At 47.2% G+C, this 15,903-nt stretch overlaps 1 protein-coding gene across 1 annotated transcript in view; it reads left to right on the forward strand.

Moving 5' to 3' along the window:
* DNAH9 (dynein axonemal heavy chain 9) overlaps nt 1-15,903 on the forward strand; it is a gene marked incomplete at both ends in the record, with an annotated part of 164,566 nt that overhangs the window by 113,368 nt on the left and 35,295 nt on the right. Inside the window, 3 exon segments of the mRNA XM_083874519.1 lie at nt 6,479-6,672; nt 10,819-10,967; nt 14,388-14,515. Coding sequence (XP_083730645.1) covers nt 6,479-6,672; nt 10,819-10,967; nt 14,388-14,515 — 471 coding nt within the window.

Consider the following 15,903-nt stretch of genomic DNA (forward strand, 5'->3'; position numbering starts at 1 on the left):
TTTTTGGCTGCCCGTGCGCACCGTGGAGGAGGAGGGTCTTTATCAGCTCTGTTGCAGAGAGTTGATCAGAGCTGGAGAACCCGCCCTCGCTGGGAGCAACCCCAGAGTTCTTAGTTTCTTTTGTTTCTTCCGGGGGTCTCATCTCTGGTTTGGTCTTTTTAACTTACAGCTAGTAAGCAAAACCGGAGAAATCAGCTCCTTCGATACTCCGGGGTCCACACGGCCTAGCATTGGTTTCTGTGCGTTTCAATTTTGCTTGGTTTTATTTTATAAGGGGTTTTTGGTGTTAAACGGTATCCCGAGATGCACCTGGGGTTTCTGATTTGCATGTGGGATCAGCCGGGCGGCTGGAGACGCATGGCAGTTTTGCAGCAGTCATGGCGTCTCGGGGGTCTCACGCTGCCTCACAGCGGCGGCAACGTTTGCGGGGGTTCGGGCCGGGGCTTGTGAGGTGGGGGTGGAACGTGGCGGGTGTGGGTTCCCTTCTTTTGGAATGGGGCGGCGGTCCGGCAGGCTCGGGGATGCGCCATCCAGCAGCAGCGGCTGACTGCGGGCGGGCTGAGCCACGTGCGGGCTTTGGGGCTTCTTTGCGACTGGGCTTAAGCCGGGCAGGTGGCATGGTGGCTGGAGCCGCGCCGGGGAGGCGGCTGCGGGCGTCCGGGATTCCCCGTGCCGGCACGGGGAACGGCCGGCCCCTCTTTCTCCCGCTCCGGCGGCGGCGGCTGCGGGCGGCTGGGATTCCCTGTGCCGAACTTGGGGGGGCGGCCGGGGTCTCCCTCTCGGCCCCGGCGGCGGCAACGGGTGGGGGCCGGGGCTGCTCTTCCCCTCTCTGGTTTCGGCGGGGGTGTCGGCAGCCTCCAGCGTCGGCAGGGGTGGGGGAGCCGCAGTGCCGAGCATCTTTGAAGGGAACAGGCTCTCGCTTTAGAGGTCTGTTTTTAAGGTGGTCTGAGGGGTGCCACAGAGGTGGCTTTTTACTGTTACATTACAGGATAAACATTCTAAATTTCATTTTTATCACAATGAGGTGATTTTGTCCTGCCTTGCCCCAGAGCTGTTCTCTAGCCAGGTCACTCTGAGGAGAGGTATTTGAAATTATGGAAATGTTTTAAAATGCAGAAAAATCTCTTTTTTTTTTTTTGTTTTTTTAAACGATAATTCCTTTTAAAGCTGAGGGAAAGAAAACATGGTGCTAATATATTTGTTTGGGGTTTTTTAGGGCTTTATAATATCTTATGAAGCAACACCTAAACTAGAGGCCAGTTTGAGCAGATGGTTTCCTTGGAACAGTTGCCTTTAGTGATCAGAGCAAGTGTTCCCTCTAATAAACATCCAGAACTTGCAGTGCTGTGTCTGGCACCAGGAGATAACTCGTGTGCAGCAGCAGTGGCAGCAGCCCTTTGGAGCTGTTCTGTGAAGGCTCCTCTGGATTCTGAAGGTTTCCTCTCCTCCCTGGGTGTCCCCCCAGGTGTTGTCCCCACAAAGATCCCCCCATTCCCTCAGATCCTTGGCTCTGTGGTGGCATTCAGGATTCCTGTCCTACAAGCAGTGCCTGATCCTTGCTGTGTTTCTTGCAGCTGTGGGGGAATGGGAGAGCTCTGTGTTGGACAAACCCTTTTTCTGACCCAGACATGGGGAAACTGAGAGGTCTTTTAAAGACTTTTATTTTTGGTCTCATGAGAAGGATGAGACAATACAAATGTTACAATTCACTCCATCACAATCAGAAGCCAAACTATTTCCTAATTACAATACATTATAAACATTTTTTGGCCTATCAGCTTTTGCCACACAATGCTGTTAATGCCTTAAAGCCAATCATCTAAAAATACCCCTTGTGGATCCTACTACAATTCATCTTTCACAGTTTTATTTCTCCAAAATACCTAGTCTTATTTGCAAGGCCACCATTTGGGTCTCATTTTCAGTTCCATTTCTCTCTCAGCAATGTCTTCTCTATCCCATGGCCTTTCTCAGTCAGCACACCTTATCTCAGAGTTTGCATACAGACTGTGTGAGCTTTCAGTCAGGCTTTGAGAATCCTCTACAAATCCATTTCTCACAGTTCTGCATCTGGGAATGTGTGAACCCCACAGAGCTGCTGACGCTCCAGCTCCACAGTAACACTGAGACAAGGAGCTGTCAGAGAAACCTGGACTGATAAAGCAAGTTGTCTGTGACTCAGTGAATGAAAAACCACTTTCTCTGAGAAGATGGTGGATCCTTTCCCTGACATGGCATGAAGAGCTGTGTTTTGCTGGAAAAGTCTCATTTTGAGCTATAAATTCAATCCTCTTCTGTTTCTAGCCACCAGAGGTGATCACAGTGTGGGCTGCAAAGAGAAGAGCTCAAGTCCTCCAGCCATTTGGATCATTTTCTATTTTGACCAATATTTTTTTGTCACTCTCAATTTCCATGACAACTCTAAGTGACAAAAGTACTTTTCATTATGTGGACAAAAATAGATCCCCTTCACAGGTTGATGTGCAGTTCCCATCTGCTGCCCCAATGTACCACTCCTGCCTGGGAACAGGGATTTGTTAGTGCCGGACTAAGTTTCCTAGAAAAATTCACAACAGGGGTATTGAAAAGCAATTAAAATTTTAAAAAAGATTACTGATTGAGAGAGTTTTCACTCCACTGGCTTTTAAATAGAAGCATCTCCCATTAATACCATCACTACTAAGAAATGCTATTAACACTGTTGACTAATGAAAATTTTATTGTAATTTATAGAATACAGAGTTTTTATTTGAAATGAGAGCTTTCATGATTCTGCAATATGTTGTTCAGGGAGAGAGGGAAACCATCATTCCTGATTACACATCTGTCATTCAGTCAGAAAAAAGCAATTTTTCAGAGTCTCCCTTGTTAACATCAGCCAGGAGACTTCTCGAAGCAGCAGCAGCCAAAGTTCTGAAGTGATATTTTAAGTAAATCATGTCAAAAGCCAACAGTGAGAAGATGTTTTATGTAAGCACTTGCACTGAGAATTCCCTGAATTCAACATTTCCCACTGCATTACCCTCAGCCATGAGAGGTGCACTGAGTACATTTATTGCCACAAGGCCCAGGGCTTGGCAGGTCAGAATTTGTGGCATCATTCCTGGGAATTTCGGTTTCTCATGTTTTGTTTTCTCAGTTTCTCATGTTCATGCTCTGGTTTTTCATAGAAATCAGGATACAGCATTGAATTTGGAGCAAGCCCTTCTGTGGCTGACATTTCTCCTTGTTAGTGCAAATCCACACATGCCAACAACAGCTGTTGAATCACTCCTTTGCTCACAGTCTCCATGGAATTCTCTGGATCCCTGGGAATTTGGCACAGGGATGGTCAGTGGAGGGCTGAATCTGTTCCTGCTGTGGCACTGTGAACACTCTGCTCTTCCCCATGCCTTGGGTGGAGCTGTTGATGGAACTCTGCCTTTGGGCAAGGCTGGGGCTGCTGCAGAAGAATTTATGGTGGTATCTGCAAGTTCTCCTCTGCCCAGAGCTCTGCTCCTGGCCCTGGAGCACACAGGATTTGTCCAGCCAGGAGAGGACAGAGCCATGTTCTCCATCTTGGCAGTGTTTAATAAGTTCTCCACTGTGACAAACTGCAGCTTGGGAGGTTCTGCTTGAACACTTTTTTTTTACAAAAATCATCTCCTTCAGTGTAAGGACAGCCCAGCCCTACAGCAGGGCACCCAGAAGGGCTGAGAGCTCACCTGGGAGGGCAGGGTTTTGGTGGACAGAGCCATGACCAGACCCAGCCTGAGCAGGAGCTTGACCTGGGCCCCTCCAGAGGGTTTTTCCAACCATTGCTTCAGTGAAGCTGTGAGTGGATACACAGAAAAAGTCCTGGGTCATGGCACACTCTGGGAACAGCTCCACAGCCTCCTTCCTTCTGCCATCCACAGGCATTTGACCTGGGAACAGGCTGCCCAGAGCAGCTGTGGCTGCCCCTGGATTCCTGGAAGTCCAAAGACAGGCTGGATGGGGCTTGGAGCAGCTTGGAACAGTGGAAGGTGTCCTTGCCCATGGCAGGGATTTGAAATGAGATGATCTTTGAGATCCCTTACAATCCAAACCACTCTGTGATCCTGTAATTCCCTCTGCTAAAAATGTGAAGACATTTATTATCAGAAGCCCCCTTTTCTGACATCTTCCTTCCCTCTCTTCACTCTCTGGGACTGAATTCAGTCTGTTAGGAAGACCAAAATTTTACACTGCTATTGTTTTCTCACTGGGAAGCCTTCCTGAGGGAGAGTGGGGGGTTTTAAACAGTTTCATCCTCAGTGTCTTCTGCCTTGTTTGCATCAGCAGCATATCTCAGGCAATCCCTCACACCTCTGCCAGGGCCCTGCTGTGACTTTCCAAGCTCTGTGCAAGGGTGGATCTTCCCAGTCCACCTGAACAAGGTGTAAAAACAGCATTTCCCAAAGGGCTTTCTCAGGTGCTTCCCACAGTGAGGCTGTTTGGGGTGGTGTGGGAAATGGATTTGTAGAGAATTCCCAAAGCCTGACAGAAGGTTCACATAGTCTTGTGCATCTGTGTGCAAACTCTGAGATAAAATATGCTGACTTAGAAAGGCCATGGGATAGGTACAGACACTGTTGAGAGAGAAATGGAGAGAGAGAAATGTTGAGAGAGAAATGGAACTAGGAACAAGTTTCAAATGAGGACCTTGTAAATAGACCAGATATTTTGGAGAAATGTGATGTATATGAAAGTCGTATTGTAGCAGGACATTGTATAGGATGCAAACTATGTGAGCCTTCTGAGAATTCTCTGCAAATCCATTTCCCACAGGGTGGGAGCAGGAGCACTGGTGTGGGGAACACCTCTGCTCATCAAGAAGCTTCTGCTTGGCTCTGATGCCTTTCTCTGTAGAAAACAGCTCATTGACTGTCTGTTATCCTTCACTTGTCTTTTCCATTTCATGTTCAGCTGCTCACAGCTCCAGATTATGCAAAATGAAGATGTTTGTTTCAGTGAGAATTTTACTTGAATCCAGAAGAAGAACCTTACAAGCTCTGCAATGTGTTTTGCCTCCACTTGTCTGAAAGAGAATTTGGATTCTTCACTTGTCTGCATAACATTTATAGTTGCCACTTTCTAGCTACAAAATCTGACTACATTTTCATTATAATTTTTTTAATGCCTTGCTGGCTGGTTTTTGGGGGCATTCTGCAGCTGCCTGTTCCTGCTACAGACTTGTAGCACCAAGAAGTTCATCCTTGTGTGCATTTGGCAAGCAGAAACCAAATGATTTGATTTTTATCATGATTCTGGATGGGCTGAGTGCTTGAACAGAAACAGCATCATATCTTTACATTTGCCCTGTGCTTGTGGATGTTCCTGGCTCCATGGTCACCATGAAATGAGCAGGAAGGCTCAGTGTTGTGGTGTCATAGAGGGATGGGGAATGGGGGAATAGGGGCAGAAAAGCAACTGTGTGTGTATGACCCAACCCATGGTAAGGGGCTCCAATATCCCTTCCAACCCAAACCACTCTGTGCTTCTGTTGGAATTAATATTCCAACCATGAAATCCCTTTAAAAAAGAATTTTGGTGAGCATGGCACATCTGAGTGTTTGTTCAGCACATTATTTCAGCAGCTGCTGTGGGTTTTGCTGCACAGTTCTTCTCATGTCTGTGGAGTCAGTAAGGAGACCATGCAGCCCCTGGGAATGCCAGCAGTGTACTCTCCTATCAGACATGGGCTCCAAATTTTCAGCTCTCATCCAAACCAGTTATGTCTGGAATAACTGGCAGTAGCAAGTCCTTGTCACCTGAGATTTTTCCAAAGAGGAGAGGAGAATTCTTCCCTTTTTAGGTAATGAAGAGGGAGTGCTGGTTGATGCCAAAATCATTCATCCTTCCCTGGAATGTCCCTTCCAAGGAGAATGGACAAAAATCTGGTCCTGATGGGTTTCTGGCTGTGGTTGCCAGACTCCAGCTCCCTGGTGGAGCAAAACATGAGGCGTCAGTAGAGTAAGAAAAATGGTTCAGAGGCACATAGGACTGTTCTTCCTCACGTGAAACAGAGACTGGACAGAGCTAAGAGAATAAAGTAGATATTTATCAAAAGACCTTTAAGGACACACCTTGGGCAGGACAAGAACCTGGCCAGGGCTACACCCAAGGTGGACCCAAAATGGACACAAATTGGACACAAAATGGACAAATGGTCACCAGGTCTCACACTTTGATAAGTTTTGGTCCATTTGCATCTTGGGGTTTAATTGTCCAATTCCAGCTTCAGGTTATGAAGTCCCATCCTTCTTGTTCCTCCCTTCAGCCCACTCTTGTTTGTGCTTTTGGGGCTGAAAGTTGTACTTGTCCTCAATGTCCATCAGGAAAAGGATTTGTTTTGTGTCCCTGCTCTGTGCAGAGCTGAGTGACACTGACTGTGAGCTCAGAACTGCACCCCTGGGCAGCACAGAACCTGAAATACATGAAAGCTCAAACTTAAGGCATCACCTTGAATTTTTTTCAGACTCTCTCCTCCATGGAGGAATTCAGAAACCTGGACCGGGACATTGAAGGGTCTGCAAAGCGATGGAAGAAGTTTGTTGAGTCCGAGTGCCCCGAGAAGGAGAGGTTTCCCCAGGACTGGAAGAACAAGTCGTCCCTGCAGCGCCTGTGCATCATGAGAGCCCTGCGCCCCGACCGTGTCCCCTGCGCTGTCAGGTGGGACCTGGGGCAGCTCTGGAGCTGGGCTCTGTGGGGGACAGGAGGAGTTCAGTGATATGCTGGGCTTTGTGAATGTCAGAGCATTTTGAGGACATGAATTCTGCAGTGTGGTTTCCTATTGAGGGGTCTTGTGAGGGTGAGAAGGCCCTGGAATGGAATTCCTAGAGCAGCGGTGGCTGCTCCATCCCTGGAAGCATCCAAGGTCAGGCTGAACAGGGCTTGGAGAGACCTAGGATAGTGGAAGGTTGAAAATTTGAAATAAGATGATCTTTGAGATCCCTTGCAGTCCAAACTATTCCGTGATCCTGTAATTCCCTCTACTAAAAATGTGAAGAGATTTATTATCAGAAGCTCCCTTTTCTGATCTTCCTCTCCTCTCTTCACCCTCTGGGACTGAATTCAGTCTGTCAAGAAGACCAAAGTTTTGCACTGCTCCTGTCTTCTCCACAGGCAGCCTGGACAGAGCTTGGGTCACTCTGGGACAGTGGAAGGTGTCCCTGCCATGGCAGGGATAGAATGGGGTGATGTTTAAGGTCCCTTCCAGCCCAAACCGTTGTGTGGCTCATTGATCTCTGAACTCTGTGAAGCAATCAAGACATTGGATTTAAGTGGAATTTCTTGCTTGGAGGGATCAAAGCTCAGTGTCAGCAGCAGAGATGGAGCAGTGTAACCAGCACTGGGTGAGGGGCACACCTGCCAAGTCAGAAATGAGCATCTCCATACAGGTGTTACACATCTGCTGCAGGCTGAGTTCAGTAACATCCATTTCAATTACTAGATCAGTTTGGGCTTCTTCTTAAACACCAGAATAAAAGGTAGAAGTAAAAAAAAGTCTCATAGAGGTTTTCTCTCTTTTTTCCTTTTTTCCTGTGAAATGCAAAATTTATGTGCTGCTGGTTCTGAAAGTTGTAGCTGTAAATTATGTAGTGTGGCTAACTGGGCAAGGCTAAACTTCCTGAAGTTTTGCTAAAGCAACCTCCTTATTCCAGGACAAACTAAAGGTCTTTCACTCCACGAGGACTTGGTTTTCCCCTCTGTGGCCAATGTTTTGACATTTCTGGGATGTCTCTCATGCTCCTCTTTCTCCAGCAGTTTATATTCCTGCACCACCTGATGTGCACACAGCAGGGTGTTTTACTCAGTGTATGAACTACATCTGTTCATGCTTCAGGGTTCACAGAAAAAACACAGACAAGACTGAGTGAAGTCTCCCCATGGTCACTGGGGAGTATTTTGTATTAGAAAAAATACTATAGATTATCATATTACTAATACTAATCCATCTTTTTTCATTCCTTACTCTTATGGCTGGATTCTCCATGTGCCTCTTGGCTGAAAATATTGGTTTTCCTGTTGTTGTTTAGCTTGAGTAAAATCAGCTCTTGAAATTTTAGCCACAGGTGGCCAGAGGAATTTTAGATGCTCTGGAATATCCCAGCCTCATTCCCAGCTGCTGTTCAGAAACCTGTAAGGGCCTTTGTGTCCCACCTTGTGTGTACCAGCTCCATGATGATGGTGTAGGATTTCTTTGGGATTTAAGATGATCCAACCCTGTACAGGTCCTGGGAAGCTGGGTGTTCCCAGCCACTCTTCCTAGCAGATCCCTGGGGATTTTTGCCCAGTCTGGTTTGTTGGGAGAGATGGGACAGGAAGTACTTATGAATATGACTGCATGGTAAGAAATACTGTAGATGTAAAACCTGAGTGAAATAGGAATGAAAGCCAGTTTCGAGATGTGAGCCTGGCAGGCAGGAAGACGGTGATTAGCTGAAGACAGGAAAACAAAAGACAAGAATGTTGCCTTTCCACCTTGGCAAAGACATCCGGGAACAAGTGCATAAGAAAGAAGTCTATAGAGTTTAGAATATAAGATGACATAGTAATGTAGTAGTTCTTATAGGCTGCATGCAAAGTTTGTAGGTTTTGTATCACACGCCGGTTGGTCACTGTAAATTAGAATATTCAACACAAAAAGAGATATAATGTATTGTAACAAGGTGATCGCTCGCTTCTCCTCTCTTCCCCTTGCTTCTCCTCTCTTCTCCTCTCTTCTCTCTTCCCCTCTCTTCCCCTCTCCTCCCCTCTCTTGTCCTGGCTCTCCTACCTTTTGCCCTTACCTCTCTCCTCTCCCTCTTCTCTGGCCCTCTCACCCTTCTTCCCTTACCTCTTTTGGCCCATCTCCTCTCCTCTCCTCTCCTCTCCTCTCCTCTCCTCTCCTCTCCTCTCCTCTCCTCTCCTCTCCTCTCCTCTCCTCTCCTCTCCTCTCCTCTCTCTCACCTCACTTGCTCCTGTTTTCTCCCCACACTTTTCCCCTGCTCCTACCCTGTTTTTACCCCTTAGCTCTCTTCTATATCTCTCTCCTCTTATTCTCTCTTTAGGGCTTTGCTTCAGCCGAGGCTGGTGGCTGGAAGCAGGCCCTTTTTACCCACGACCCTTGTAATAATAAAGCCACGTGTTTCTAGAACATCTCAGGTCTGCAAAGGTCCTTGTCCCTGCCATCCATGGAAAAAATTTCAACACTAGTTCATTCCCTAGGCCTAAGGAGTCATCAGGAGGAGCCCCTCTTACCCTGACTTACTCCTTAGAGCTTCAGGGCCAGCAGTGCACCAACAGCTGTGATTTCCTGAAGAAGGATTTTCCGCTGTAAATATCCATTTCATCCTTCAATCTTATTGCAGAACATCAGCAGAAAGCTTCTTGTACCACCTTGTGTTTCTGAGTCCCCAAGGTACTGTTTGAAAGAGCTGAGATGTGAGGTAAAAAAAGAGTGTTGTGACCTTGGATCTGATGGACTTGGTTAAATTTTGTGGCCTGAGCCTTTCCAGCAGCAATTTAGCAAATATTAACTCCGAGCAGAAAAATCTGCTTGAAAGAGAGGTACCAAAAATGTGGAAGCTTTTTATTTTTTTTTTTTGCAACCCTTTAGGCATTTCTATTCCAACTGCCTTTCACTAGTCCTTGAAGGAGGTTCTCAGCTCTCTTAGAACGAATTTGGCTGCTTTCAAAAGGCCTGAGTAATCCATCTGAGCTCCAGCAGCATTCCTGGCGTTTGAATATAACATTCCTACCTTTGAATCAGTGTTCAGTGTCTCTCTCTGTAAAGCAGTGATGTCAGGAGCTCACCCTGGGGGAATCCAGCCAGAACATTCTCCATGCTCTGTGCTCTGTTCCAGCAGCTGCTGTGGAGCTGAGCCTTTCCCTCTTCACTCCTTTGTGGTTTTTTTCTTGTCACTCTCATGCTAAGGCTCCATGCTCCAGACATTCTTAGAGCTCCTTCCTTTCAGCTTCGCAGATCAAAGCAATTGTGTAAATCATCTGGACTTTCTGTGGATTGCTGCTTCCTCTGTGAGGCTGCTCGGATTGCAAAACACACTGACGGTTCTTGTATCTCTTACCTCAACTAATTTCTTTTCTCCTGAGATTCCTGAGTCAGAGCCAAGCCAGTGCTTGTGTTCTGCTTCTGAATGCAGCCTTGGGCTGGCAGCTCCCACTGCTCTCCCTTCCTGCTTCCCTTTGTTTGTGAGGAGCTGGTGTCTCCTGTGGCATCCCACCCCTGTACAGAGGGACAGGCATCGCTCCTGAGGGCCAGCCCTGGAAGTTCAGCCTACAGATCTACAGATCCCATCCACAATTATTTCATGCTCATTTTCCTAATTTCAGTTTCTAAATCATCCCAATCATCAAAATGAAAACTAATTGCAGGACAAGTTGTATGAGGAGAGGCTGAGGGAGCTGGGAAATGGGCTCAGCCTGGAGAAAAGGAGGCTCAGGGAGGACCTTGTGGTTCTGCACAACTCCCTGACAGGAGGGGACAGCTGGGGGGGTCAGGCTCTGCTCCCAGAAAAAAAGGGACAGGACCAGAGGAAATGGCTTCAAATTGCACCAGGAAAGGTTTAGATTGAATATTAGGGAAAACTTTTCCAGTTGAAGGGTTATCAATCCCTGGAAGTGCTCAGAAGAGCTGTGGACAGAACACTTGAGGACATGGTTTAATGCTGAACACAGTGGTGCTTGATAATGGTCACACTTCATAACCATCTCTTACCTTCACAATTCTGGGATTCCATCCCAATTAATTGATTATTTGCAAGGGAATCTGCATTTTCTGAACAACCTGGAAAAAGTCTTTTTTCTCTCTGGCAGAGATTTTGTAGAAGAAAAGCTGGGCAGCAAATATGTGGTGGGGAGATCCCTGGATTTTGCATCGACCTTTGAGGAATCGGGGCCTGCAACCCCCATGTTTTTTATCCTGTCCCCAGGAGTGGATCCACTGAAGGACGTGGAGAAACATGGTAAATAAATCCTGTCTCTAGGCACACCACAGCATGGCTATTTATCTGCTGCATTATTATCTCAGCACAACATGCCTGTTTCGTTTGGGGTTTTTTTTTCCTCATCTCTTTGTAGATAATGAAGTAATATGTTAAAAATAGATAATTGTGAGAGGAAGCAATGGGATTTTGGTTTGATTTTATTGTTTTTCTTGAAGTTTTTTTGATTTTCATCTTAAGTTTAAATTAAACTTGTCTCTTGGATTCCCAGTGTGGTTCACACTGGAATGATCTCCGAGCTGGGTCTGTGCACAACCTGTAATTTACATCAGAGATATCTCACATGCTGTCAGATGCTTGTGGTTAAAGGTTAAACCAGAGGACCCTTGAGGTCCCTTCCAACCTGCTCTTCTACGTTTTTATGATAACTAAAAATAAGCAACAGCTCCCTGTAACAGATTGCTGCTTTATGGCAAAGTTTCCAGGTTTCCTTCCCGTCCTTCCTGAGCTGATTTCCATGTGGATGGTCAGCTGGGGGAGCTGTCAGCCGGCTCCAGAGCCAAAGGGCCTTCTGTGAGATGCCTCCCTTGAGAAGACACTGATGCCCTTGTGCACCAATGGCTGCAGCCACTGCTGTGCTACAAAGCTGTCCCTGTGTAGAATTTACTCTGGGTCTTGGCTCCACTGTGGAAAAATTCCCATTTTCAGCCTGAACGTCCCTCTGGAGCAGAGGAGTCTGATGCCTTTGGGGTTGGGCAGGACAAAACATCATCCAGGCTGGCACAGACCACTGCAGGAGAACAATGACATGTGATTCTTTTTGCTCTCCACAATACACCCAAAATAATGTTTGAGTGAGCCTTTACCAACACTGCCAGGAGCAGCTGTCAGAGCTGGTAAACTTTGTGCAGCCTCAGCCACAGGCAGCTCATTCTGGGGACTTCTTGGGCTTAGCTTTGCATTTGAGGCTCTTTCTGCCCCCACACCAGGTGTCATTATTGGAAATTGAAGGGACACCCCCAAAGGAAGCTCCTGTGATGTCCCTGGCTTCCCTTTGGAGCCACGTTGGTGGTCTTGTCTTTCTCCCTCTTATTTTCTTGTATGGGAAATGAAGCACTAAAATGAGACCCTGAGTGGTTTAATTGGAATTGTAAAGATGAGCATAGCTGAGCACCTGGGGTTACCCAGCTAGAGAAGTTACAGCAGGAAAAGCAAAGAGAGAAGTAATGAAATTAAATCATTGCCACAGAGCAGCTGCACTGGCCTTCCAGCTCCCTCACTGGGACTGAGTTTGGCTCCTTATTGATGTTTTCTCTGCCCTTCATTAGGTTTTATTAAAGTGCAGGATAATTCCTGTGAATGGAAGTCAGCTCCTTGCAGATGCTGCCCACCTATGGGACCTTTCCTTGGCATCACAGGGAGGGCTCTGCAGCAAACACTGGTGGACTGGAAGGGCTTTGTGCCCTCCCTGAGTGCCCATCCCCTCCCTTCTGCAGCCAGCAAAGAGAGAGAAGGGCTGGCATTGTCAGGGCAGGCTCACTGATATCCCCCTGCAGTGGAAATAATGACTGATCTTCATTTATTATTAATTATCTGGCTTGGGGCAGTGCCCTGGCTCTGGGATTTGCCCCATCCCCTCTCGAGGTGGTGGATGTTGAAGGCAGAGGAGAAGATCAGCAGCTTTCAAAGCTGGCAGCAGCCAGAGATGGTGGGAAAGAGAACTGGAAATTCCAGAATATGTGGACAGCTGTATCCCTGGTGAGGCTCAGCAGAGAGCTGGAATTTGAGGTTTGTTCTCCTTATGGCCATCTGTTTCCAGTCTTTTGTACTATGAGATGGTTCCTAAGCCTCACAAGACAAATCTTTTCTTTGTTTCTCTTTAAAACTTTCCTGCTTTTAGCAGGAATTGGGAATTCAGGGTGCACCATCTGCAGGAAGGCAGACCTGCATGCAGAGATAAGTGTGGGCAATCCCCAGGGATGAGTCCTGACTGCCTGGCTGAGACTGATCCATCCTGGGGATGTTTGTGGGGCTGTTCCCTCCAGCAGCACAAATTGGAGGAGCACATAGCAGGGAGAGCTGGTTCTCTGTGAGAGGAACAGCAGAGTGTGCTCTGCTGTGGGTGACAGACTCCAAACCCACCCAGGAGATTTGCAGCTAGGGGCACAGAAATTATCTGGGCCACTGGGATGCTCCAGAGAGACCAGGAGAGGCTGAAGGATCATCAGAGACCATGTGAAGGCACACAGAGAGCTGCCCTCCAGGGGGCATCTACCTTCCAGGGGGAATGCAGGGTTTTGGGGCTCCCTGCACCTGCCTCAAAAGGAGATGGGGCAAATCACAGAGCCAGGGCACTGCCCCAAGCCAGGTGATTAATAATAAATGAATGTTAATTGTTATTTCCACTTCCAAGCACTGCAGAGGGATATCAGTGAGCCATGGGGATCCCAAACCTCCCCTTCCCTTGGGCTTTGCTGACTCCACTGGGGCCTGCCCAAAGGAAGGCAACTCCAAAGATGCTCCATGAGAAACCTGGAGGAGTCACTGCTCTCCAGGCCCCAGACACCTGGGAGGCCTTGCTTGAGAAAGCTCACAGGGATTTGATTTCATCCCAGCTGCACCCAGCCTGCATTGCAGGGGCTTTTCCCCACCCACTGTGAGTGTTCAAAGCCTGGTTAATCAGCAGGAAAAGATTTTTATTTCTTATCACTGTAAAGTGTGTTTTTACACCAGGTTGCAGGGGAATAATGTTCTTTAAACAAGAAGCGCTTTGTAATGAGGCACCTTTGTGTGGATGCTGTGCTGTAATTAAAAGATTTTGGGAGAAGCTGCTGCTGTTTGAGCACTTGGGCAAGGAGGGGGTGAGAGCCAAGAGAATGAGAGCAGAGAAGTGATGATGCCTTGGGAAGGCTGAGCTGGAACAGAGACTGGACAGAGATAAGAAAATAAACTAGATATTTATCAAAAGACCTTTAAGGGTGTACCTTGGGCAGGACAAGAACCTGGCCAAGGCTACACCCAAGGTGGACCCAAAATGGACACAAAATGGACACAAAATGGACAAATGGTCACCAGGTCTCACACTTTGATAAGTTTTGGTCAATTTACATATTGGGGTTTAATTGTCCTATTACAGCTTCAGGTGATGAAGTCCCATCCTTCTTGTTCCTCCCTTCAGCCACCCTTGTTTGTGCTTTTGAGCTGAAAGTTGTCCTTGGTGTGCAGCGGGAAAAGGATTTGTTTTGTGTCCCTGCTCTGTGCAGAGCTGAGTGACGCTGACTGTGAGCTCAGAACTGCACCCCTGGGCAGCACAGAACCTGAAATACATGAAAGCTCAAACTCCAGGCATCACTGCTATCAGGAGTGTGATAACTCATGTGTGAAGGTTTGGTAGGAGGGATTCCTGCCAGGGTGCTGAACTCCCTCCTTGTTTCTCCTCAGGGAAGAAGTTGGGCTTCACCTTCAACCACAGGAACCTCCACAACATTTCCCTTGGACAAGGCCAAGAGGTGGTGGCTGAACAAGCTCTGGATCTGGCTGCCAAGGAGGGTCACTGGGTCATCCTTCAGGTATGGGCCCATGGGCCAGTCCTGCCCCTCTCCCAGCCTGGTGTCCCCTGCATGAGGACAGGCTGTCCTGCCTGCCAGGGGACATGGACACGGTGTACCCTGTGTGTCCCAAGCAGCCACCTCTCCCTGTGATCAGGCTCTGTCAGTTTGGGTTTCTCCTGCTGGAGCTGTTTGTGGGGTGTGCACGTGCAGGGACCTCTGGGGAGAGGTTGTTCTGCACCTCTCTGTGCCTTTATTTGCTCCATGAATGAAGGAAGAGTGTTGTGTCCTGTAATCTGGATCTTGTGAATTTAATCCTCACACGGGGCACCACTGTGTTACATTTTATCCTCTTTTTTCCAGGGTCAGGGTTAAATGCTCCAGACGGTATTTGTTGTTCAGACTCAGATGTTTATTAATTCTTATCTCTATTACAGTCTCACAAATTGTGAGTTCTACAGCACTTCAAGCTAACAAAGTAGAAATGGAGCCCCATCTCTCTCTCCAAGGCCCTGTAAGGATAAACTGTCCAATTAAGTAATGACACCTAAGTTATTTTTGCTTTTAACCCAATAACCAACCACCCATGGCCTTCAATGCAGATATTTCTATCCAATTACAAAACACCACCCAGAGCCATGAAGAAGAAGCTGAAAAAGAAGGACTGGCCTCCACCCTAAAACCTCCATCTTGCTTTATATATGTATTACTATATACTAAAACCTTAAACTCTTAAGTTTTCCACCATGTGATATCACACACTTCTATTCATATTACACACCCACAATCCCAGTGCCATCACTCAATTTTGGAAGCCTTTTCCACGGCCTCAGGTCAAATGCAGTGTTTGCATGGGGGTCAGTCCCTCTTAGCACAGAAAGTCTAAAATTTTCAGTGCCCAGGGTTCCAACAGAAAAGCTCTGTTCTGAGAGCCCTGGACTCATTTTGTGCCCAAAACTCCCCCTGCACCCCAAAGAGCACAGAGGGGCCCCTCAGGGAGGAAACTCTGCAGTGGAGCTGGTTCCTCTGGGCATCCCAAACCAGGGAAATGCTGCCAGCTCTCATCACCACCTCAGGGAATGCCTCAGAGCCTGCTGGGTGTGCAGGGAGCTCTGTCTCTGTCAAGAGCTCTCTGGAGCCACTCATTTAGTGAGGCTTTGGGTTTGCTGATGTGCACTCGGTGATGTCAGCTCTCATTACAGGTATCGGGAACCCCTCTGATTTCCTTGATGCGGATTATATAAACTTCTATTATCACTGAATTGTTTACATAAAATTAGATTAAGACAAAGCTCTGAGTCCTGATGTGAGCCCGCAGGCCTGGTTAGGAATTGAAATTAAATATCCCTGATATTTGATCTTAAATTTTTTTTTTTTTTTTTTTTTTTTTTTTTTTTTTTTTTTGTGCA

This window comes from Zosterops lateralis (genome assembly GCF_965231275.1).
Source record: "Zosterops lateralis genome assembly, chromosome: 18".
Taxonomy (NCBI): Eukaryota; Metazoa; Chordata; class Aves; order Passeriformes; family Zosteropidae; genus Zosterops; species Zosterops lateralis.